At 34.0% G+C, this 26,671-nt stretch overlaps 4 protein-coding genes across 5 annotated transcripts in view; 2 read left to right on the top strand and 2 right to left on the bottom strand.

The window, feature by feature from the left end:
• Positions 1-2,214: 2,214 nt before the first annotated feature.
• LOC119840005 (26S proteasome regulatory subunit 7) lies at positions 2,215-8,432 on the bottom strand. Its single transcript, XM_038366490.1, has 10 exons — positions 8,360-8,432; positions 8,238-8,275; positions 7,977-8,150; positions 7,619-7,758; positions 6,745-6,913; positions 5,769-5,901; positions 4,698-4,824; positions 3,850-3,946; positions 2,799-3,007; positions 2,215-2,397 (listed from the first exon to the last, which is right to left on the bottom strand). Exons 1-10 carry the CDS (start codon positions 8,430-8,432, stop codon positions 2,253-2,255), a joined length of 1,305 nt encoding a protein of 434 aa, XP_038222418.1. The 3' UTR covers positions 2,215-2,252.
• A 595-nt stretch (positions 8,433-9,027) lies between these two features.
• On the top strand, positions 9,028-22,879 carry LOC119840244 (GMP synthase [glutamine-hydrolyzing]). 2 transcript variants are annotated; one of them, XM_038366758.1, is made up of 16 exons: positions 9,028-9,167; positions 11,264-11,386; positions 13,118-13,304; positions 14,207-14,324; positions 15,709-15,865; positions 16,525-16,668; positions 16,894-16,990; positions 17,147-17,235; positions 17,539-17,696; positions 18,259-18,439; positions 18,894-19,028; positions 19,367-19,538; positions 20,080-20,197; positions 21,033-21,147; positions 21,589-21,780; positions 22,063-22,879. In XM_038366758.1, exons 2-16 carry the CDS (start codon positions 11,285-11,287, stop codon positions 22,162-22,164), a joined length of 2,067 nt encoding a protein of 688 aa, XP_038222686.1. In that variant the 5' UTR covers positions 9,028-9,167; positions 11,264-11,284; the 3' UTR covers positions 22,165-22,879. The 2 variants fall into 2 exon arrangements, with proteins under 2 accessions (XP_038222686.1, XP_038222685.1); XM_038366757.1 differs by lacking the exon at positions 9,028-9,167 and adding an exon at positions 10,516-10,560.
• Positions 22,880-23,044: 165 nt separating this feature from the next.
• Positions 23,045-25,475, bottom strand: LOC119840243 (protein MCM10 homolog). The gene has a single exon (XM_038366756.1). The coding sequence runs from the start codon at positions 25,283-25,285 to the stop codon at positions 23,162-23,164; it is 2,124 nt and encodes a 707-aa protein (XP_038222684.1). The 5' UTR covers positions 25,286-25,475; the 3' UTR covers positions 23,045-23,161.
• Positions 25,476-25,796: 321 nt separating this feature from the next.
• Positions 25,797-26,671, top strand: part of LOC119840039 — a 7,239-nt gene continuing 6,364 nt past the window's right edge. Inside the window, exon 1 of the mRNA XM_038366534.1 lies at positions 25,797-26,097. The gene's annotated coding sequence lies outside the window, so the exon portion shown is untranslated. The remainder of the gene's footprint in view (positions 26,098-26,671) is intronic.

The raw sequence follows: 26,671 nt of genomic DNA, 5'->3' as shown, positions 1-26,671 counted from the left end.
CAGATTTCTAGAGAGAGATAACAGAGGGAAACATACAAATAGAAAGGTGGTGATCCTGAACTTCTAGAAGACATAAAAAGTGCACAATACCCATATCTAAAATAGAATCACATTATTTAAGAGGTTTTTTTATGGCTAAGCAAGCAAAGGAGCAGGTGGCCATCTCATGTTAAGTGGTCACCACTGCCCATAAACACTTGTAACACTAGAGGTGTTACAGATGCGTTGCTCAGGGAGAGCTAATAAGGAGTACATGGAGTACAGAGGGTAAAAATGTAAGAGACCTTTGAATGGATTTTAATTAACATCAAAATGAAGGAAGCATACTTGAATGTGAATATTGGTTATATCTCAAAACCTTGAATACAAATTTTTATATTGCTTTTTGTCAACCCAAAAAGGACAGATGTGGCACTTGCTTAGCCTACAAACTTGCCCCAAATTACATTTCTCTTAAATCCATCTTATTCTGTTATTCTCCAAAAATTTATCGTCTTAACTTAACTATTACTGAATTAAACTAGAAAAACTTAAAGAAAGACAATGCAGCTGCTTACGGCAATGTATATCATTATTTTTGGGACAAGACACAGGCTCAAAGAGGAGTTAATGAGATAAGGTCTTGTGTCTATGACTATTTAAAGCTCATAAATTTTTTAAATGCAAATAAAAAGATGCACATTACTCTTTATTCCAACTGTTCCGGTGAACAAAAAAATAATAAAAGTGCAAGAATCGTTCCTAGTGAAAGAATTGTCTCCCCGTGACCACGCTCGCTGTAAAGTGTTCGAAACGTCGGGTTAGTAAAATAATGAATAAATCGCGTTTAAAATCCGTAAAAAAGTCTTAAATTTCAAAGTGAAAAAATTGGATAATACTTTATTTATGACACAAAAAGGATTGCAAGAACAATGGGGATATAACTTCAATTAAAACACCAATAAAATGATGTTACTTTGGAGTGATATTAAAGTTTTAAGTTTCAAGAAGGGAAATGGCTTCAAATTTGATACCTGCATGTCATATAAGTTATTTCATAAACTTTAAAAAACTAAAAACTTACAAATCAAAGCTAAAAGTGACTTTAGTTAAGTCGGATTGTGAAGATATTTAAGTATTTCATTTGAAGATATATTAATTATCTAATAAATATTTATGTATTTTTTATTGTATGGTATTCTTGTTTTTCGATTGTATAATTTTAAAACGTAAGATTTGATAATTGAGTTCCTATTGAAGGCTTATATTTTTGTTAAAAATATTTAACTTAATTGTATTTGATAAATAAAAATAAAACTATGAACAATAAAATAATACTCGAAAAATCGCCAAATAGTATATTTTCTCTTAAATACTTCGTATTTTTTATTTTGCCTATGATCGTAACCACTATAATTTAAAAAAAATATTAAATTTCGTATTTTATTTGGATTCATTGTGCTATTTTCAGTAAATATTATAATATTAAATCGACATAATTCAGATTAAGTCGGGATGCGTGAATAATAAAAAAATAATAAAGCGACACATTCCCGAACAGGTCAGAGATATTTGCAAATTTTGAGTACTAAAGTGACACTATATCAGATGGTAATTTTCAAAAAATATTTTTATTTATTTAAAAGCAATTTCAATATTTTTTTCTGAGTAGTATAGATAGGAGAAAACATGTAAAAATAAATAAAAATATAATATCGCAGACAACTATGCATGTGAACAAATTATGACATAATTAATAAATAGCTCTGTAAATCGCGAATACTATTTTGATGATTCCCACAAATCAAGAATTTCGCATTAGGTCACTTTTATTCTCACCGTGCGATATGTATATACTTTTTCTTGAAATAAGTCTTTTTAAAGTTTGCTTCAATAATAAACATTGTACAAGTGATATTTAAAAGAAACGAAGTAGCGCTCCGGAAGCAACTCGCTGATAGACATGTGACTAAATAATTTAAAAAAATGTTATATTGTCTAACGTTTACTATTTGTATTTCAAAGAAATAAACAGCTGAACACTTGAAATAAGTACCTACTAATGACGGTAAAAAAAAAATTGTGAATTTGCTTTCAAAAACTTGTCACAGACTCACAGTCAAATGGTTCTAAAATCTATTCATAAATATAAATTTAAAATATGTAAATGTAAAATCTAAAAATAAATAGGCTCAACACAACAAGAGAAAAAGGGTTTTCTAGAATAAAACATCATTTAATGTATCAATAATTCATATAATATTGATTCTAAATTAATTATAGGTCATGTATCGTGGCGTTGCTGAGAACTTCGCGTAGCTCTTAATGACCTTGTTGACGGCTTCCAGGAAATCCTTTTCTGTGGCCACCTTGCGGCGGGCGCGGATCGCGAACATGCCCGCTTCCGTACACACCGACCTAATAACATCATTAAATAACATTTAGCTCTCGTTTTATATTCCTGATAGCGTATTTCGCACATTTTGACGTAAACTATCACACATTATCTGTAACTTGCGGTTGGCCAAACATAGTGACACGTAATGTTATATGTATTAAGATATCAAAATCAACAATTCAGCTTTAGCCTTTTGTTTAAATTTAAATTCGATTTTCTCTGTAAAATGATGAAAACAAAATATCTTAGGATTTATCAAAATACATTACAATTCAATATTTAGAAAGAAAGAAGAAAGAAAACCATTTATTTTGACACACACACACACAAAAGATCATAACAGAAAACAGAAGCATACAGTAAATCAAAAAATAAGAGAAAAAAAAAACACAAATTAACGGCTACCCAACTAGAAGCTTACCTAATCTCAGCGCCCGTAGAATTTGGACACAGCCTCGCCAGCAAATCGAAACGTATGTCTCTCTCCACGCTCATGGAGCGCGCGTGGATGCGGAATATGTGCGCTCGACCCTCGAGGTCGGGCAGGCCGAACTCCACCTTGCGGTCTAGACGCCCGGGCCTCATGAGGGCTGGGTCCAGTGTGTCTGGACGATTCGTCGCCATTAATACCTGGATCCAACAATTTTTAGTTAGTAGGTATTTTCAGTTACAAATAGCATAAAAAGTGACTCAAACCTATTTTCTGTCCTTAGGAATCAAACTTAAAATACTTTTATTAACAGCTTTTTCATCTGTACATATTATTTGTATACAATTAAGGAATTGTGATTAACTATGTAATAAGATATTTTATCAATTTTTATTTTTTTGGTTTTATATATGCGGTAATTTCCTTATTTTATCGTTTAGAGAAACATGTTAAAGATGTTAAATAAAAAAATGAAATTATTTAATTACGTACACTATTATCGCATATAATAATCTTATACCTTTAAACGAGCAATTCTTGTATATATATATATATAATTGGAATCTCGGAATCGGCTCCAACGATTTTCATGAAATTAAGTATATAGGGGGTTTCGGGGGCGATAAATCGATCTAGCTAGGATTTTTTTTTAGAAAATGTCATATTCGTGTTTTTTTTTCCTGACATCTATTGGTGAATAATAATACTATTTTGCTTCGTAGATAACTGGACAACTGAAATAATGTCATATTCGTGTTTTTTTTTTCCTGACATCTATTGGTGAATAATAATACTACTTTGCTTCGTAGATAGCTGGACAACTGAAATAACACAGGCACTTTTTATACCGATATTCCTACGGGATACGGACTTACGCGGTTTCAACCGCGGGTCACAGCTAGTTTCCTTTAAACTAACATATCAACTAATTGTAATAACAACATAGCTAAGACATTACCAGTTTGACAGCAAAATGAATCTAGTCAAATACTAATCAAAACCTGATAAAAACCTAATCAATAAAATCTAGTCAAAACCTAACCTTAATGTTGCCACGTGGATCGAATCCATCCAGCTGATTAATCAACTCTAACATGGTCCTCTGGACTTCATTGTCACCACCTGCTCCATCATCGAACCTGAATTACAAATTTTTCGTAATTATAACAACAGTAATACATATACTTATATCTCTTATGCGTTGTAATTAAATAATTTTTAAGTTAATTATATTTATGTATATGTACATTTTAGAATTAATGTGTAAAACAATTACAAACAAAAATCTTAAGATTCTATACGCTTAAATATTTTTTGTATCGCTTACGGAAGGCGGTCGCTAGCACCGTATAAAAAATTTACAATGTAACATTATAAAAATGATGAATTTTTCATAAATATATGACGATAACAAATCATGGTGAATGATACTAGTGAATATTGAAACAATATCCAAAATTATCAAATGTCCAAGAATGCATAGAAATTTTCTGATTCATTATTATTTTCAAACACATGCATTTTATAAAAAAAATGTATCACAACGCTTATGTCTATTGAAATACTTGTGCCAATAAAGACGTGTATATTGTGATTCAAAACTTTATATCGGAGAATTGTATCAGAACACAGACTGTATTTACGTGCGGTGCTCTTTCTTTACCCTCCATTACTCATAAAAAATGTATTTAAGAAAAAATTAGTTATTTAATAAATTATGGTTAAGCTTCAAAATACAATGAGACAAAATTGGATACACGAAAACATTTGATTTATTTGTGAGAACTTTTTCAATGCTTAAATAAAAATAATATTCTGTAATCAAACTGAATTATGATTATAATATAAATGATAAACTAAATTTACATAAATTACTATAGAGACACCCACCTAGCTCCACCAATAGCGTCGATTTCATCAAAGAAGATAAGACACGCCTTCTTGCTGCGCGCCATTTCGAACAGCTCGCGGACCATACGCGCTCCTTCACCTACGTACTTTTGTACAAGCTCAGAACCTATAAAAAAAAACATAAAAAATCAAGATTTTTAAATAAAACACTGCAATAAACTTTACGCTTCAAATAATGGAATAACGTGAAAAAAATAATTAGAATCATTAGTAAGTGAATATACATTATTTTTATTATCTTGTATGTGATTTAAATCAAACAGTCTTCGTAAGTAGGGCTTTTCCTAATTTCAATTTTAGATTTCACACATAGTTTAAAAAATTCACTGGTCATAAACTAGACAAGGTATCATTAAATACTGAACTGGTAAAGACGGCTGTTATATAACAGTAGCGGTCAGCCCAGGCTTCGCCCGGGGCGCATATATAGCCTTTCTCAATAAATAGGCTATCAAATATCATAGCATAACACTGAAATAATAATAATTGCGCGTTCAACCAAACAAACTCCTCAGCTTTATAAAATTAGTATAGATAAACATTTCATTCATAGACGCTATATAAAAACTTAATATATATTACAAGTTGTATCACAACATGTAGCCTTATTGGTATACTTGAGCCAATAGGGTTGTTCATTGTGATTCATGGAATAATGTTGGAGAGTTGTATCAGAACACCGACTATACTCGTGTGCGGTACTCTTTCTTTACACTCCAATTGAATTTCAAACAAATCAATTGTTAAATGTCAATTAAAATATCATCACAAGATGACGGCCTTATTATCTATACAGTTGTTCAATAGAGACATTTGGACAGGTAATCGTGATGTGGTAAGAAGCAGATGATTGTTGGCTCTAGCGTTTTTATGTAAATGGTATGTTAAAATTAAATTTTTATTTATATTAATAATTATTGTGATTTATTAAATTCAATTTGAAACACTGTGAAAAAAAATGTTTAACAATCAGGAATGAAATCCACAACCTCACTCACAATCTCATGCTCACCCATTATCCTCTGTACTAAGGAGTCGTATGAAACTCACCAATAACTCTAATAAAGCACGCATCAGTCCTGTTAGCGACGGCTCTCGCACACAATGTCTTGCCAGTACCGGGCGGGCCGAACAGTAGCACACCCTTTGGTGGCTCGATACCAAGCTTCACGAATTTCTCTGGCTGTGGGAATTAATTGACTATTTAATACAATTAGTTACAATATTATCTCATGCAGCAACCTTTATCACAAAAGATATAAGTAAAAATAATATTTTATATCCAATGGTTATTATAGCTACCCAACATGTACAAAACATTTATTATGGATATTATAAATGAACATAACAATGAAGGAAAATCGTTACAAAACATTGGATAACCTATACAAGAGTAATATAGTAACACAAATCTACATAAGGTTTGAAAAGAATTTAATCAATATTGGCATTATAAGTTTTTGTTATATATACCATATGAAATTACAGCATTGCTCAAACACTTTTAATCTAAAACTGTATATAAATGGTTTGTGTTTAGTAAATCATGGAGTGTTTATTGCTGAAGAACCAACCACAGATAATAAATATAATATGAATGATATAATGATTATGAAGAAAGTCTAGAATTAATACACAATTGAGTTTGGTAAACATTCTATCTTTTCAAAATGTACTTTAACACAAAATAAGTAAAACACATAATAATAGTTATTTATTAAGTACAATTTTAACAGTACAACTATAAAGAACAATAAAATTTATCAAACAACTTTAAAGGATTCTAAAAATCTGAATCCCACTACACTTCTGAATATGAAAAGTTATGGGAAAGGATGGATGTATGTTTGAAACTGTTTCACGCAAAAACCACAGAAGGAATTGATGATACTTGACAGTAATATAGCTTATATAACAGAATAACTTATGAGCTACAGAAATACATGTTTAAGCCTCCCGAGTTTCTCCATGGTTGAAACAAACAGAACAGCTAGTCATGTACATAATAGTATAACTAATAACTCACATGCAACAAAGGAGTCTCCACCACTTCCCTTAACTTCTCAATCTGTTCCTTGCACCCCCCCACATCACTGTATGTTACATCTGGTTTCTCTTCTACTTGCATCATTGTTACCGTTGGATCTATTTTGGGTGGCAGAGGGATGTGAATCTGGTACTTATTGCGGTCGACACTGTTGGTTTGTAATCAATATTAGTGATCTATCTTGATGAGTTCTTAGTTTCTCTTATAATTCAATTAAACTATGTTAAAATTTATAGTTAATTACTTATATTATATAACTACTTTTGATTTCACTTATTGAAAAACTATATAGAAGTAGTCATAGTGATAGTAGTCTACTATTTGAATATTATCTAAAATCTATTTTGACAAATATGCATATATTTAGCCCACTATTATGAAAGATTTAATTGTGAAATGTTAAAAAGAACTATGTTTAAAGATTAAATCAGGTGATTATAGTTCAAAGTAATATCCCAATTACAATACTCATTGTATTGAGTTTACTGCAGTGAACTTTTCTGTAGGAGACATAAATTAAAAAAACTGTTTACTCAAACAGATTTCAAGTATTATGTCTCCATTAGCAAGAGCAAGCATCAAATGTTTTATATTTTGATAAATTCTCAACCCACAAACCAATTTAAATCTTAAAAATATAACTGTATCTGAATGAATTGTATACTCAAATGTATTGTAAAAATAGCTGATCTCATTTCAGAACAAACAACGAATCAAACAAGAAATACCAATATGTTTTATAAGTGAGAAATTTTAAGTAGAATATGAGACATTTGATGTTCCTGGTAACATTGATATTAAAATTCTATTGTGATATTACAAAAAAACCAAACGAAATTGGCTTTCAACCCACCCAACTCTCATGCCCTCTTCAATATCAGTAGGAGCCACAGAGTCTGCGAGGTCCACAACAAACTTTGCAAACTGCTTCACATTTATGATGTATTTTGGATCATTTGAATCTGCATTAATTATCTTGGTACACCTAGCAACCTGTTAAAATGAGTTTATTAATATAAGTAATTTAATTTTTTGGTATCACTGTTATTCATGGACAATATTAACTAATAATATTCATTGAATCAAAGTACTGCTAGTAATTAGTGCTTCTAGCATAAAGCAACTGAAAAGATTTAACACATAAGATTAACATTTTAATCCCAGCCTGAGCTACTACTTTAAATAATAAGCCATTTTAGTTTGCTCTGTACCTGCAATGGTTGTTCATTTTGTAATGTTTGTTTATCTGCAGCTAAATCCCACAAGGCTGGTGGCGCTAGACCTGTGTCTGACTCCTTGATACCAGTTAGTTCATTGACCCGCTTCATGACTGTTTGGATTCCTTCTTCAACTTCCTTGATGATCTTTGTGTACTGACCTTGTCCCTAAGGCAACAAATATAGGTCATTATAAATGTTCTCATGAATAGTAAGACTATGGTTTAAAATATAGGCCGAACTTGATAAACTTACATATGATTTTAAGAGTGCAATGTCACCTTCATCTAGGGCTGAAATATATACAAAGAGATTATTAATATAAGAAGAAATGCTTAAACAGAAGACAAAAAGTTAAAGAAAATATTTAATCTTACACTTGATTTCTTTTTCAGGTTCTTCTTTGTCATCTTTAACTTTTCGCATATCATCTCCTAAATGATCAGGCATTTTGTTTTCTTATTTTCGAAAATCTAGTCGTATTAAAGAAATAACCTGTATTTTTGGGAGGAGATAAACAGTAATGTATTTAAAATTTTAGGAAATCTTATTCTACAAGTCACGGAGTCACCATAACAATATGATATACAGATAATAATCATTTTTAGCTCTGTAAAACAAGACCGTAGAAAGGAATAGTCAAAACTTACCCAATCTCTTCAGTTGGTTAAAAAAATTGATACGCTATTACTATAAACTTTATGTTTATCTATAAAAAATTTAGTATTTTTAAATTATACTATATATTCATAAAAAAATTAATAATATTTAAATTCTACTCAAAAGCGTAGTGTAAAACGAATCGTTTTCAATGACACGCAGAACCGAAACGATGCGTTCAGTTCGTTTAGGTTTCAATTATGGCAAACTAATAATATATTATTGGCGATGACCAATTTTCACATAGTCACACAAGTCATTGATTATTAATAATCAAATAAAAAACACGGGGTATTTATAATAATATATTAAATTGAAATCACCCGAGAACCACCAACTAACTTTTTAAAAATTTAATAATATCGAACGCACTGACAATCAATGGCAAAGAGTGGCGCCACCTTCATTCAAAGTTATGATAATTGTTAGTACTAAAATTTTGTATTCGTAGTGCTGGATGGAGAATCACATTTATTCGTGTTTTCCATGAATATATCCTCTTAAAATATTGAATATTTCTGATAGGTGAGAAAAACACATTAATAATTAATAAAAGCGGTATGAGGTTTCGTATAGTGATATGACTTATGACTTTTATCTTGACCTAAAATGTTGGTAATGTCAAAGCCCGGTTTTACTCGCGTTTTCTCATTCATTTTAGAATAACTTGTTGTAATTATGATATCGATATATAACACATAACATTACACACTCAGCCACCACGTTATGTCTCAAAGATTACGTTAAAAACATTTGTTTCGCAGTACATAATTCACAATGTCGAGTGTCGTACTACTTAGAGATTAGACTGAAATCTGCAAAATGCTGAAATTTATCTCATTGTTATCTGTTTTTGTTATCATTCGATCTCCATCATCTGATTTTTCTATATTAGATGATATTTGGTACTTTGTGATGTGGACCAAGCATGTTTTGTTTATTCAGAAAGGTTGGTTTTAGGCTTTGTTAAATATACACATAATTGTCATTAAAAGTAAGTCGTAAATACTCTGTGTGCCAATTATAGATTATTTTCAAAGTGAAAACATGACTGTTTAATCTTATATTACATCATAGACAAGGTCCTAGTTCAAATTCTGTCAACAATGTGGAGATAACCATATTTTTGTAACCTCTCTTAGGCACAACAACTTGATAAATAGGGATTTTAAGATAAGCAGTCTTTTAAAAAGGTATATTTGCTTTATTTATTGAATACTAATCATTTTATTATTATTTAACATTTAAATTAAATTAATTAATAACTTAAATTATAATGAAAAATATTTAAAATGTATGATTTATAATGCTAATTATAATAACATTATTTATTAATATGTACATACCATCAAATTGATCAAAATAGATGAACTAGAAATAAGAAATTGGTATGTATAGATCTCTTATAATAATAATTGCTTAAAAATGCCATTTTCTAATTAGACAGTTAATTTCAATACTGAATGCATAGTTCATAAAACCAATCCTAATAATAACTTATAAACTGTAACTTTGAAAAATTTAATATTTTATCCACGCAGCCAGCAATATAATCTGCATAATTAAAAGTAAACAGTGTATACATAAAGGCCATAGTTACAAAACAATACATAACATGAAGACTTCTAAACTCCACATACGATGTCATCGTGGATTATATGTTTATAGATTTACACTAAAGCATCATGTGGGAAGTTCTAAAAATATCCACTCACAATGCCGACACATTTGTGCACAGTACTGTTAAATACAAGAGAAAACAATCTGAGTGCATTATTATTCCTTTATTTTGTGCAATTAACAAAGACTTTTTGAAACTATTTTTGGGACCGGATGACTTGTATTTCGTTGAAAATGACAATTGGTAGTGTGTTGTGTCATTTGTGTGATGTTTGGATTTAAAAACCTATTTAATAAGGTAGGGTTTTAATTTTTTGTGTATTTGAACAGATGTTTATTGTTGTAGGTTGAATGAGTTGTAATATTTGTTTATTTCCAAGAAAAGCAATTATTAATTTGTTCATTTCAGTCATACGAAGACTAGATAAAAAAGTGAAAAGTAAAGAAATAAAATGTAATGTATCACTAAAGTTACTAAAATAAGCAAATAATTTTTTCTTTTTTAACTAGTAACCTAAACCTTTACCTTAGTTTGTACATATGTGAGTTTTGATATAGAGGGTACTCTCGGAATCTACTGAATTGATTCTAAACATTATTCTACCTATAGAAGCCCTTTATCAATGAGTAAGCAGTGGGTAAAATATTTTATTTTTATCTTGGGTTAACCTGGATGCAAAGATAAATTTTGTTAACTTTTGTTTTATCGTTATTTGTTTCCTTTTGAGCATCTGTGAAATACTTCAATAATTAATTGTTTAATAAGTAGCGGTCCATGCAGGGTTGTCTTATTCATAATAAATGCTTCCTTAAACTATATCCGCTCCTATAATTCCATTAATCTTCACATCAATCTTATAAATAAATATTTTATCATTAAATTAATTACCTAACCAGCAGTGTGATTTACCTGTGTATGTAAGCCACAATAATCTGCCTATTACCTACCGTGCTATTGAATATGTAACATATAAGCGAGAGTTGTTTATAATTTCGGTCAGTGTTGCTGGCGGGTCGGCGAAATGCACACGGCGAGCGCAGATGGAACGTATAGAGGGACGAACGGCGCCGCTCTCGGCCGGGACAAAGTGGCCATACTGGATGCTGGCTCGCAATATGGAAAGGTACTTATTTATTGTGTTAAATGTGGTGTGTCGTGTTAAAATGATATGAAAGGGTTGAACTGATAGTTATGGTCAAGGATGAGACGTGTTTTCGCTTTGAGTATTTATGTTGAAGGCGAAGACGTGATATAAACAAAAATAAATTGTGATTATTCCAGCTCATCCCATGAATTGTGAGGAGAAAAAAATAAATGATTAATTAATTAAGTCACATTGATGAGGCATGCTTAAAAAAATGAACCATTATTATTTGCTAGATATGGACAGACTATATTCAATAAATTAAAATCATAATCCCCCATTTTTCTTTTTTTAGATTTTTTTATATAAATAATATTCTATATTAAAAGAATTATTTAAATTACATTTAATGTAATTGAAAATCACACTTGACACATGCGCAAATTTAGCCTCAAATAAGTTTACTCTTTTTTGCAAGTACATTTTACTGAGCGTGTATGATTTATGCTTTGTAAGCTTTTACTGGTAATTTTATTAATCTTTAAAAAAAATTCTGATCATTCTCTTATTTCACAATCAGAAGGACACTGTCACAAGTTATATGAATTACATAATGTGATATATCTATTTTAATTCATTATCATCAAAGAATAATATTTGAAGTGTGATTTTATTTTAATTAATTTATCTTATAAGTGGGTCGGAAAATCACAATCTCCTATTCAAATAAGTTTATCTTGACCTTTCTGGCCTCCCAACATTTAGTTACTGTATCGGTATTTTGTGTTCAATATTAAAATACAAGTTTCGTATATTTATCTAAATCTTTTATTCATTGTAATATTTTTTTAATTTATGATATCAGTATATAAAATATGAGTTAAATTACGATAAAATTCCAGTTGTAATTAGTTTTAAAACGATGTATTTTTTATAAAACTAAGAACTTAATAATATTAGTTAATTTATTACTTGATTGGGATTCCTTATAAATCTTAACAAAGTATTGTTATAAAATTAAACTATACGAATATGTTAATTAAATTTATTGAAAATCGGTTTTTCTAATAGGCACCTTAAAAGCGTGCTTAGTTTCAACAAGTTTTAATTACACGTTCATTCAGTCGCTCTGATTAATTATGGAAACGAGTTTCGCGTGTTTCACGTATCAAAAAATATACTTAACGATGTATTTCCTGACGTGATTGATAAGTTTCTAAACGGTCAATTAGTACTCTCGTGTTGTGTAATGGAATCGATGCGTAGCGTAGCCCCCGCGCCTTATGAAATATGATGCGTGGTACCTACGTGTTTTTGGCGGGATTGACGTCTTCATAAGAAAGGATAATTCCCTGAAAACCCTTTTTTAAAATCACATTTTATACTCTTAAGAACATGTACAAGTTTTCTACCAAGTATTCCAAATAGATAATACGAGACATGCATTCGTTATAAATGGATTCAAATGTATTTTAAAGCGGAAGGAAAGCAGTTTAAAGCGTATACTCAACTCCCACCTATCAATTACTAATTTATGACTAGTGATTGCATTGTGGCTGAAACCACAAAAAATATATTTGCTGTCCGCCCCGGCTTCGCCCGTGGTACATATTTATATCAATAAATGGGCTATCTAACACTGAAAAATTTTTCAAAACCGACTAGTAGTTCCTGAGATTAGCGCGTTCAAACAAACGAACATACAAAGTCTTCAGCTTTATAATATTAATATAGATTACGTGTAGATAATAGAATTAACGCCATCCGCAGGTGATAGACCGTCGCGTGCGAGAGCTATGCGTGGAATCGGACATACTGCCGCTCGACACGCCCGCGTACCACCTCAAGGAGGCGGGCTATCGCGCGATCATCATATCGGGTGGGCCCAACTCCGTGTACGCGGAGGACGCGCCGAGATACGATGCTGATATATTCAAAATTGGACTGCCGGTTTTAGGTGAGTTTATACATGTATCGGAAGCCCATATCCTTTTCCTCGTCCTTCTCAACTCATTCCTTTAGTCCCATCGCCCATTTACATTAACCTTTAGAAGCGGGTGACGCATTTTTTAGTATACGTTTGCAAATGATCGTAGGTGTCATCAGTTGAAACTTCTAGCTTAGTTGCCCGCTAGAGAATAAAAACACTAAAACACTATATAGATTATATTATAAGTAGAACTATTCTTGATAACGGCTCTGAACTTCGTGCGAACGTTGGCTTGCATTAAACTATATGTATCTACTGTAACGCCCGTACCTTGCACGCACGCACCTGCCTGAACTTTCACTTGTGGCTAACTTCAGTCTCCCAATTGTAGCTCATATAGAAATTATAAAGTCTACCTTTCCTGATGGAGTTTTAGTAGACGGGGTAACGTAGACCATTTGATAATTTATCACTATTGACCTTATTTTATGTGGATAGCCTGGACAATCCAACGTTTAAAAAGAGATAAGGAGAAGGAGGGCACGATCGCGGTGCAATCTCTTTAAGCTAGCTAGCTAACTAAATTATACTGCATTCGAGGAATAGCCAATGGGTAGTATAAATCCGCCCCGGCTAAGTCCGTGGTACATATAAGCATGGGCATATCCAACGGTGAATGAATGTTTGAAATTGGTCCATCATTTACCTAAGTCTGTTTCTCATAACCTGTTTAGCGATAAGGTCGCCTTTTGCTTACTCTTAATGTTATGTGCTGTTTTTCTTTTTATAAGCAATAAAGCATTTCATTTTCATTTAGCAATATGTTAACAAAATCGCGCGCCTTTAGTTTTTAACTAGCTCTTATTATGTGGACTTTAAGTGCCATTTTTCATTACAAGAGTATTAAAAAAAAACGGCGGATATTTCAGGAATATGCTACGGTATGCAAATGTTGAACAAAGAGTTTGGCGGGTCGGTGCTGCGCAAGGAAGCCCGCGAGGACGGACAGTACGAGGTGGAGGTGGAAACCACATGCCCTTTGTTCAAGTTAGTATTCATTTTAATACGCTTTTATTGGCTTCACACGTACTATGTTTCTTTGTACCCGAATCTTTTTTGTCTTTAGAGTCAATTTTGGTCTATTTTCAATGGACAAATTTAATACTTGGTAAATTTAATACAAATATCAAGGAGCTGTGATAGTACAATTTCATGGGTCTTCTTGTTATCCTGATAAGGATCGCCAGCATTAGATACTTGATTATCTGTATGAGAGCAAGTAAGACAATTTTGTTTGAATTCTATAATGAAAGCGGGTCTTTTGTATAAATATAATTTTAAGCATTATATATGCATATACATAAGGGATTAAAGTAGATTAAGATCGCTTGCGAGTCGAAAATAATCTTATCCTCGTATCACTCGCTCGCAATACATTCTATAAATCTGCATTGTAAATGGAAAATAACTGAGTCTCCAATAATATTATACATATGAACCTTTTAAAAATACGTACGAGATGACCAACTGCATAGTAATAAATGAATTATATTACACGATACAGACCAGAATTATTACATTGTAGTTTTATGATTGTTTACAATGTAGCAATAAATTGTGATAATGATGTGACGGTGATTTAAATGTCTTTATTTTCTATTGATTACAAATAATTAAAATGTATATTCAAAATAATTCAATGTATATTGGAAAAGTTAATTCCCATGTCTTTTAGGGTATGTGGCTCCTGTTCTCTTTAAGGATTCACTGATCGGCTTTTATAGACAAGAAGGTGATCAGCCTATAGGAATTGAATTTGTATATTAACAATCCCTTATAAGTATATTAACGCATCACCCGTGAACTGCTGAAGCAAGGGGAGTTTGTTTATTATTGTCAATAGAAGCATATTAGAAAAGAATGTCTAAAGAAATTTTCACAAAAAAAAAATTAGAGGCCTTTTTCACTTTTGTAAAACATCTCTTGGATCAACTAGTTTATTATAGACCAGATATATAGTCACTCGATTAAGTTGCAACTTTCTAATGGCCAAAGAATTTTTAAAATCGGTCCAGTGGTTTTTGCGTGAAAACGTTACAAACTTACATACGTTCCCTCTTCATGATATAAGTGTAGATATAACCATCAACAAAATTTTGATACCAAAATATCCATTCAAAGCAAACTTGTAAAATCACTGTAACCTAAGTAAAAGTTCATTTATTATTCTTAACAAAATGGTGCCAAAATAAATGAATATGTTTCCCAGCTTTTCTTTAATCACCAAACCTTCAGTGTCATTTAAGGTATACACTTTATCTAGGTGCTACCTTTTTGAATATTTTTTTTATTTATCATAAAACTTCCAGTCTCCTAGATCCACTTACGTGTTGCCTCTTTGGATAATTTTGGTTCATCATAAAACTTCCAGCCGCCTAGAGAAACTGCAGCCCGTGCTGCTGACCCACGGCGACAGCGTGCAGAAGGTGGGCGAGCGGTTCCGCGTCGGCGCGCAGTCGTCCAACCACCTCATCGCCGCCATATACAACGAGCAGCTGCGCCTCTACGGCGTGCAGTTCCATCCCGAGGTGGGTATACGAATTTTTTTTTATTTTATTTATTGGGACATCAGCAGTACATATGCAGTACATTATATATAATACATAAACAACTGACCCATGTACTAATTATAGGTGTCCACAACATACTTAAATACTTAACGTGACTTTGAATTAAAAACTTTATTTTTTGAATTTTTTATTATACCATTAATACAATCTATTAGATATATAGATATGGATGTGAAAGTTACATAATTTCTTACGGTATTTATATCTATTGTTATTGATCATCTACATAAAAATACTGACCGGAAATAAATGACTTGTGGTCTGGAGTGACTTATCTTTTGGCGAACAAAGATCAAAGAGTTGGAGAAGGGTAAAATTAATAAAAACACTCAAGTATATTACAGTTGGCTCTACTAGTAATGATCTAGGTTCTACTCGGTACTTGGTTATTTGTAATCCCTGCTAATATTATTAATGCCAAAGTAACTCTGTCTGTATGTCTGTAACTTCACGGTAGTTCCACTGGTACGAGAACCACGTTAACGTTTAACAACACGGCCAAAGCAGCGGACGCAAAAATAGTTGTGGATAAATTTACCACGTTAAAAGTACCATTTTGTAGCATACGTTATGTATTCAGATATCACTTATCCTGAATTAAAAACCTCAATTCGCAGGTGGACCTAACGCCGAAGGGCAAGCAGATGCTGTCGAACTTCCTGTTCGACATCGCGGGCATGTCGCGCACGTTCACGCTGCGCTCGCGCCGCGAAGCGTGCGTGCAGTACATACGCGACACGGTTGGCGATAATAAAGTGCTCGTGAGTTAACTTTCAACCGACTTCACGTAAAGGACGAGGTTATCAAGTCGATTGTATTTTTTTTTTGACTTTACGACTGGATGAACCGATTTTGATAATCTCTTTTTAGGAATTTTTTGCGAATTATTTTTTAGGGTAAAAAGCATCTGATTATTGTTTTATAAACTTTTATACATATTACATAAAATTTATAATTCGAGGATTGTAATGGTAATTATTTAACAGGTTTTAGTAAGTGGCGGTGTGGATTCGACGGTATGCGCGGCGTTGTTGAGGACTGCCCTGCGAGAGGATCAAGTTATCGCCCTGCACATTGATAATGGTAATTGCCCTATATCCATAATTACTCTCCGCGAATCAAAAAATTAGTGAGGGGCCATTCATAAGCGTCACGTATGTTATGAACGGCAACTAATAAGAAAACTCTATTTATTAAAACTGTACATTTCTAGAAATCAAAATTGAAAAATTTTTAAAGGTTTCATGCGTAAAAACGAAAGTGCCAAAGTCGAGAGGTGTCTTCGCGAGCTCGGAGTTCGTTTACACGTCATAAATGCGGGTCATCAGGTGAGATAAAATACCTTTTATATATATTTTTCTTTTTGTGAATTCGTGTACTATCGCGTTTTATGCGTTTATAGCTTAAAAAAATAAACCTTATAATGAAGATTGTTTATTCCGTAATTTCGTCAGTGGTCTGGTTCACATTATTCAAGTTTTGCTTGATTTTGCTGTAGTTAGATATACATGAAGTGCAAAAATATATACTACACATTATTATGAGCGCAGTGCAATTGCTTATTTTTTTTTTTATTTAAATGTCGTGCAAAATCACCCAAAATCATGTACATATTTCGCATGATCACGCAGTTCCGGCAAGGCAGCACCACAGTGCGCGAGGCGGGCGGGCGCACGCGGCACACGCCGCTGCTCTGCCAGACCACCGCGCCGGAGGACAAGCGCAAGATCATCGGTGACGTGTTCATGCGCGTCGCGGAGCAGGCTGTGCGCGACCTGCTCAACCTGCAGTGAGTGGCGCGCTTTATGTATTTTTTGAATGTGGATTTTTTTTTTGTAACATGCCAGTTATAAGTTATGGTGTATATCTGTTCAACGTGCAGTGAGTGGCGCGCTTTATGTATTTTTCGAATGTGGATTTTTTTTGTAACATGCCAGTTCTAAGTTATGGTGTATATCTGTTCAACGTGCAGTGAGTGGCGCGCTTTATGTATTTTTCGAAAGTGGATTTTTTTTTGTAACATGCCAGTTCTAAGTTATGGTGTATATCTGTTCAACGTGCAGTGAGCGGCGCGCTTTATGTATTTTTCGAATGTGGATATTTTTTGTAACATGCCAGTTCTAAGTTATGGTGTTTTGATTTTTTTTTAATTCAATAACAGTACTAGTTTTTTATCCACTTGTTCTGCCTGCTCAATGAACAGTGATTGTGTAGTGCTGTACGAGTTTTATTTTCTTTTCATTAAAATATTTTTCACATCTACTTACCTTACAAATACAATAAAACATATGCTACACATAGATATATTGCAATTATCTCAACCTTATAAAACCGAATTGTATACCTCCCAGAGAGGACCAAGTGCTCCTCGGACAAGGCACACTCCGGCCGGACCTGATCGAGTCCGCGTCATCGATGGCGTCCAGCAACGCGGCGACGATCAAGACGCACCACAACGACACGGAGCTGGTGCGGGCGCTGCGCCAGCGCGGCCGCGTCGTGGAGCCGCTGAAAGACTTCCACAAGGACGAGGTGAGCACAACAACATGTATTACCTACTAGCTCTCCGCCCGTGTATTCGCTCGCGTGGACGATATTTTATACATCATGGATTTTCGAATAATGTGCCTCAAAGTGGAATCTAATGTTGGTCAATCATTATATACACTTTTGTTAAAATCTGCCGAGTGATCTTACGTGATTGACGCATATAAAAAAACTACAAACAAAGAAAAATTACTTTCCATCGTGTTGGGGTTTGAAAAATATTTGTACAGAAACGGTCTGGTTATTGTTTAACAATTTTGTTATATGTATAGAGTGTTGGTACAGGTAGCCCTGTGTAATATCTTATATAACATTTAGGTAATAATTTTTGAACAGTTATGTCTACCTTTGAAGGAAAGTGCAATCTAATTTTTAGCTGTACTAGCACTAGAAAGCATTTAAGACAATGTATGGATAATTAATACGACTGTTATTTCAGGTGCGCATCCTGGGTGCAGAGCTGGGCTTGCCCGCAGCGCTGGTCGAGAGGCAGCCGTTCCCGGGCCCCGGGCTGGCGGTGCGCGTGCTCTGCCAGGACGAGCCCTATGCGGACAGAGACTTTGCTGAGACACAGGTGGGTGCATGGTTAGATATATCTAAGAAAATGTGGGTAGTTGGAAGGGAATGTAACATTATGGATTGTTTTTCTGAAAATAAGCAATTGATGAATTATTGTTTAGAATTATGTTCTTGTACAAATAATGATGTTTTATTGTTATATACGTCACTGTTGTTTCGATTAATCTTTGCTGGTGTTGTTCGTTAAATCATAAACAACTTTGGGTAAATGACCTGTTTTTTATCAGTATTGACGTATAGAAATGGATTGCAAAACTGTAAAAAACAATTTACTGCTATAGTTTTGTCTGATGTCAGATAGTATCTCTTACATAATGTCGGCCCTCGTACCAGGTGATAGTGAAGATAATGGTGGAGTACGCGTCCATGTGCGTCAAGTGCCACGCGCTGCTCGGGCGCGTGACGAACGCGACGACGGCGAGCGAGCAGGCGGAGCTGCGGCGCATCTCGTCCACCGGCCCGCTCGTCGCCACGCTGCTGCCCGTGCGCTCTGTCGGCGTGCAAGGTGCGTGCGACCCGCGCGCCGGTCGCTCGCCGACTGACGCGCCACGCGGACGAGATACATAGTTTTTTTTTGCTAACAGCCAGTGACAAAAAAAAAAAAATAATGCCACACACGTCTGATCCTTTATCTTGTTATACTGACCAGTATATATAACAATAACCAGTAAAAAAAATGTTGTATTGCAGTGTAAAACTAGAAAATTTGTTTTTATTGAACAATTCAAATGTGAGCGATATGCTTTTTTACTATATGTAACCCAACAGCTTAACTACGCATTTTCATTGTAAACTAGCAGTAAATAGTCTCCTGTGCTAAATGAAGCCCATATACCTGTAAAGAAAAAAAAAGAAAAAACATTTATTTGACGAAAGTTCTACGTGCATGTACAAACGGATGAACGGACATAACAGGAATATATAAAAGGTGTTCTCCCTCTCCCATATATTATCTTTCCTTCATTATCTACACAAAATTTGTAAAACTAATATAAACATATACATATAATATAAACTGACACATGTAATAATACACGCATGCGCAGGCGACGGGCGCACGTACAGCTACGCGGTGGCGCTGTCGACGGAGCGCTACCCGCCCGACTGGAAGGACATGCAGTACCTCGCGCGCATCATTCCGCGCGTCTGCCACAACGTCAACAGGTATCACTGCTCATTACATGGTATAAAGTAGAGTCGTTTCTCGCGTCTTCCCTATGTGCGTACTGTGTATGTATGATTAGACTGGACAACGGATTTTGATGGGTTTCTTTTTAATACATGGAGTGGTTTAAGAGGAAGTTTTATACATAAAATAAAATCTGCTTAACTACTCCGAATTTAACGCTTGCGAAGCCGCGGGCATCAAGTAGTATATTATATAATTAGAAATAGAATAGACTAAATTCGTTCATGACGCCTGATGATGTGATGATGTGTGGTCACGATGATAAGGCTAAGGAAGCGGGTTCGAATTCCGCTTCGTGTTTCAACTATTTTCTTACACTGATAAGTGAAGCATTTATACAACTACTGGGGGAGCCGGAGGCCCGTTTCCTTTTCCTCACCCGTCCCAGTCCATTCCTTCTTTCCAGTCGTTAATCCATTCCTTTTCCCTTATCCCAAAAAAGCGGGCAGCGCATTCGCAGAGGCCCAACCTTTGCGAATGTTCATGGGCGGTGGTGATCGCTTACCATCAGGCGAACCACCAGCTCAGTTGCCCGCTATGACATAAAAAAAAAAAAACTACTAATATATTGCCGTTCATACATTTTAGATAAATATTTAAAGAAAGGTTTTTGTGTCTTGCTACATGGTTCTCGACAAATTTGTAGTCCCCACTGAAGTTGAAGCGAGTGAGATTAGCAAACGTTTAGTCAAATTCATTTAGGGTAATATGTTGACAACAGATTTTTTTCTATTACGCATTATCTCTCGACACTTTAGAGCGGTGTATATAATAGGTGATTGTAAATTTATTTGTATTTTATAATTATAGGGTGTGCTACGCGTTCGGCGGGCTGATAAAGGAACAGATAACGGACATAACGCCCACTTTCCTCACGCAACAAGTCATATCGACGATACGGCAGGCGGACGATTTGGCTACACAGGTACGGACGAGTACGAATTAATATCGTACCTCATAAAATCGCCTCAAGTGTAGTTATACACATACATATTTCTACAGGTGTTTCGAAGATGGTGTACTATGCTCATTGAAACTTATAGTTTTTATTACGCTGACGTAATACGTCTAGATTAATCCTAAAATCCCCGATGCATTTTTTTTTTCATTTAGATGAATATTTAAAACTATATGTAGTGTAAACAAACTGTCCACACGTACACTTTTTCTTTCTACATCAGCGGAGCGGTATATGCCGACTTAGCGTAGATAGCGATGTAAACATAGATTTTAAGAAACAATCGAAATAAGAATTTTTGTACGTCGATTTGTTGCTTAAATACTTTTTCCGTGTTCCCAAAACTACAAGTACCATACGAACGAAGAAATTATTCAATTCGTATAATCCGGTGTGTATGGGCGGCAGGTGCTGGTGTCGAGCGGGTACGCGGCGCGCATCGCGCAGATGCCGGTGGTGCTGGTGCCGGTGCACTTCGACCGCGACGCGGCCGTGCGCGCGCCCTCGTGCCAGCGCTCGCTCGTGCTGCGCCCCTTCCTCACCGCCGACTTCATGACCGGCGTGCCCGCGCTGCCCGGCTCCGACGTCATGCCGCAGGACGTCAGTGCATACACTATCTCTGTTCCTACCAAATTTCTTCCATTTAACTATTGGTTTGGTTTAATGGCCTATTACTTTCACATTAATAATTATATTAGTAGGGTCTAATGTTGTTATGAACTATATGATAGTAAAATGAGGTGAGCAATAAAATTTGTTGTAAACTATAGTTGTTTAACCGTTTCTCTAGTGAGACTGTCTGCCGAGGAACAATTGCACACAAATTATTTTCCGTGAGTAGTAGTAATGGTTAGAGTTTGTAAGATTGAGTTACTCGTGCAGGTGGTGGACAGAATGCGCAAGGAGCTGGTGAGCGTGCCGGGCATCTCGCGGGTGCTGTACGACCTGACGCCCAAGCCGCCCGCCACCACCGAGTGGGAATGATCGCCTCAATGCCTTCCTTTTATATATATTTTTTTACTCAAGCACCCACGGCAGCGGTCCCATATTTTGTTATTCTGTTATACAGAGCAATAGAGACAGCACCTTATGTGAAAACCTACATTTTGTATGTTGACTTTAACGGTTGTTAATGTTGAATTTGTTAGTGTTAATTGTTAACATTTTTATCCAGTGGATTAGCCCGGTGAATTGGACAGATTGTGACGCTAAGGCGTGAAGACAAAGCTTGATGTGTTGTTGTTTAATGTACATAATAAATTCACTTGTCATACTGGTATTAATTTAGCATTGTCAACAGCAGCTCTTATTCAGTTGTTTTATTATTTCACAGTAAACCATTTTTTCAACAACTATAATCGGGTTTTAAAGAATGTCTCACGTCAAGCGTGTCTCACTCTGAATAGTTGTTGTTAAAAGGAACCATGCATTTGATGGAGATTTTTTTTCGTTATTGAGTGGGACCACTGCCTCTAAGGAATTTGTAAATAAATTGGTGAACGGAAACGCGCGTATATTTAGCTCCACTGTTTTGTAACGTGTAGTATAACTATCGAAGGCTGTGTAAAATATAAAGCCAACAGATATTTGCACTCCAAATATAAATCTTGTATGAAATCAGACGCATTGTTTTATGGAATGGTTCAGTGTTATTGACTGGAGGTTTCATAATAAAAATTATATTATTGCTTTATTTTCACCTGGATTTTTATTTATACTTTACCTTCTAACAACTTTTAGTTTTTTTTTTAATTATTTTCTTGATTATAATTGAATTTTTTGACACAACAAACAAACAGTATATTTTAAGAATAATTTAACTAATCTATATGAAACAACATTTAAGAATTAAAGGAGACTTTATAGGATAGTATTTGAATATATTTTTATTTTAATTAAATGCTTTACTCAAATGTTCCTCATGCATACACCTAAGTCAAATTCACATAATAAATAAACAATTCACATAATAAATTAATAATTAGCTGTCAGGAACAAGTAAATTTATATTTTTTCCAGCAATTACTTGACCTCCAATGAATGTCTCCTCCTCCCCACGAATGGAGAGGCCCTCGGTTAATGAAACATTCTTTTCTCTTAACATTGCTGCCTTTTCCCATCTTGATCCATTGCAATTACTGCAAGAATGTAATGGTAGAAGTTCCAATGAAACTGTTCTATTTTTACAATCTGCACATTTGAAGAATCTCTTAAATGTGTCAAGTACTTTGAGGGGATGCCTTTCGTCTTTACATATCTGTGCAGCTGAGAATGCTGTATATTTACATTTGACACACCTTACTGCCTTACACGCTATTTTAAATGTATTCAACATTTTCTCCTCCATGGCTTCTTTCTTTTCTAATTTATTAAAGTACTTTTCTTGTTCATCATCTTCATGTTGTTTTATTAAATTTTCATGGGCTGAAGTAGCCTCCAAAATCTTTTTGAATCTTTCTGACATTACTTGTTTGCCATCTGGCTTAGTTACTACTCTTACAATGGGTTCTCCGATTTTTGCTTTCTTAAAATTATTTTCATCAGAATATGATTCGGTTAACAACTTTTCTAAGGCTCTTTTTTTACCAGCTTCTGTTCCTTTAATATTGTTTGGGTCAATTTTCTCAATACCACCTTCTTGTTGAATGAGTCGCAAAGCTTTAAGCTTTGCTTTCTCAACAGAGCGCTGTCTGTAAGATATATTCAGGTCAATAATACCACCACCCTTTAATCCAAAACCTTTTCCTAAAGTTGGAGAATTGGCAACTTTTTGAGCTAGAGTTTGGTTACTACTTTGGCTCTGATTCAAATTGTTTAGTCTCTCAGCATCACTAACTTTTTGTATTTTAGGACTATGTAAAAGTCCACTTTTGTTTTGATTAATGCTTGTTCCATAGGGTGCTTTATTTGTCATTAGTTTATCATTTTCCGATTTGTAATAGTCACTTAAAGACATAAGTCTATTTTGATCTCTCTCTTTAACTGGTTTACTATTTCCTGAAGGTAATGCTGAATATGCTTTACCTCCATACATAAATGTATCCTTTCCGAATACTTTATTTTGGAGATTAACTAGTCCTTTACCCATGGTGGATGATTGCAGTTCTTGTCTTCTAGAGAACTTTTGATATTCTTGTTTAATATGGTAAATACAGTGTTCACCTTGGCTCATATTAACAAATGCAGTACATGGTTCTCCATTTTTCTTTTTACTTTTACAAATACCTAAATCTTTAGATTGACCAAGAATCATTACTCTTTCAGAATTGTCCACGCTGAGGCAAGCTTGATCTTTACTGTTCTCAGATCTATCCAGTACATTGGGATTTAAGACGGCAACAACTGTTCCTTCAGAAGACTTCCACAAATCATTGTAAGCTTTGCGGAACAGGAACATTGAAACTGTCTTTAAATCATCTTTCAGGTCACTTAATGTCCATATAATAAATTGATTTCCTTTCTGAGATTTCTTTGTAGCACTTTTTTTGACAATGACTCCAGCAATCACCCAGTCTTTAGAGAGATCTTCGTTTTCAACATGTCTTTTCACCCGTAGCATATTAACAGCTTCTCTGCCTTGCATCCGATCCAAAAGTGCTGAGCTCGAAATTAGTGGCTTAGTTATCCGAATACCAAATATTGGATCCGTAAATACATCACCAGGCAACTTTTTTTTACTTTCTGGAACACCAAAAAATTGTTTGTTGCACTGTTCATTAGAGCTTTCACGGTTTTTTTCGAAAGAGGTCTGTTTAGCTACTTTCAATTCAATATTCGTTTGTCGTAATCTACTTTCAAACTCAATTCTCTTGTCGATTTGCTCGTGTTCTTTATGATCTAAAGACTTCTTTATCAGAGCACCATACTGGGTATATTTCCTTTCTGTATAGTTTCGTTTTTCCTCGTCGTCTGAAGAATCTGTGTCACCATTGTGTATTACTGACGCTCCGATAGCAATACTTTTGTCCTCCTTCTCATTCGAAGTATTTTTGAAAATGTCAACTTCTTTGATATTTGTTGCTTTCACATTTTCAGCACACAAGTCATCTTTTAGGTCAGCATTCAACAGTTCTTCTAATTGTGTGAGTTCATCGTTAGAATCCATTGTTAAAATTAATATTCCTGAAGCACTGAGTTTGTAATTTATGAATTTCAGATTATGTTCTTTATTCTTTCTTGTGGTACCTATCTAAAATTACTCACACAGTACTTTTAATATATATTAAATATGGATAAACCACTTTATCTTAGCTATGTTAAGAAAAGGCGCGAAAAGTGTATATTATTGTTGTCAAATGACAGGCGACAGCTGATCTGGGTCACAACTCACGGAAGTAGACTCTAGTATCTTGCACAGATTAAGAACTAAATACTCGGTATATATACATATAAATATTTTAATATATTAACAAATATATGTGTAAAGGCAATTACATATAAAGAAAAAGTTCTTTGGAATTAAGCTTAAAAGCTTTTTTTTGTTAATTTTTACTAGTGCTATTATACTTGTATAGTCTATGGTTTCAAGATTGTAATTTGTACTTTGAAGGCAACGTTTTTATTTTTAAATTAGTCACTTTTAAAAACGTTCGTAATAATCGTTCAAGTTTAACTTTTTTTTAAATAATGCCAACTCGTAATCGTTAACAATATATGGATTTTCAGCATTTAATTTATATTTGGGGAATACCCGACTTACGTGCCAGTTGATAAAAGTTTTATAGAAACATATTATAAAGGTACCTACCGTGGTACTTACTAGCAACTTGTTCAAAGAGTAGTATAATAATACGGGAACGGAATAACGGAATGCGGGAAGTTCTTAATCTGTGTTAAATACTATTAAATGTATAGCTAAAACATCTTATTGATTTTTGTATTTCCATCAAATAAGCTGTACAGAAAGGATCAACAAACGTAAGTGTTGACAAGTATTAAATAACTAACAGTCTATTTTTATACAGTGTTAGCAACCTGAAGTGGACCGACTATCGTACCCCGGGGCGTAAAATTATCGTACATGGAACGAAATTATCGTACTTTTTAGGATAATGTCTATTACAGATAAATAAATCATATAAATTGTAATATTGATATGCATGCAAGTACTCTATAGTTTATCTTTTTTAAACCACCGCTGTCAAATCAACAGAACACTGAAATCCAAATGTTTTACACGTGGCACAGACCCTGAACTTTTTGATTCCCTTTCCACTTTAAGTTCAATAAATGCGCCAAGCGTAAAATTCACTCAGACAAAATTTCACTGTTCTCATGCAAGTTGGATACATAATCGAAATATCGAACTTATATTCTTTTGTTCGCATTGGTAGATGCTATAATAACCAATAAGAAAGCGTGTACAGCAGGCGCTGGATAAAGTTACAGTATCGGCAGTGGTGAAACTTAGCAAAGGGAATCGTAAGAACCAATAGGAATAGAGAACTTGTATTTCCCGGTATTTTCCCAAGACTTAATTGGACAAAATAAA

This window comes from Zerene cesonia, chromosome 5, assembly GCF_012273895.1.
Source record: "Zerene cesonia ecotype Mississippi chromosome 5, Zerene_cesonia_1.1, whole genome shotgun sequence".
NCBI classification, from domain to species: domain Eukaryota; kingdom Metazoa; phylum Arthropoda; class Insecta; order Lepidoptera; family Pieridae; genus Zerene; species Zerene cesonia.
The sequence above is the reverse complement of the archived record's forward strand: the minus strand, read 5'-3'. Positions and strand labels throughout refer to the sequence as shown.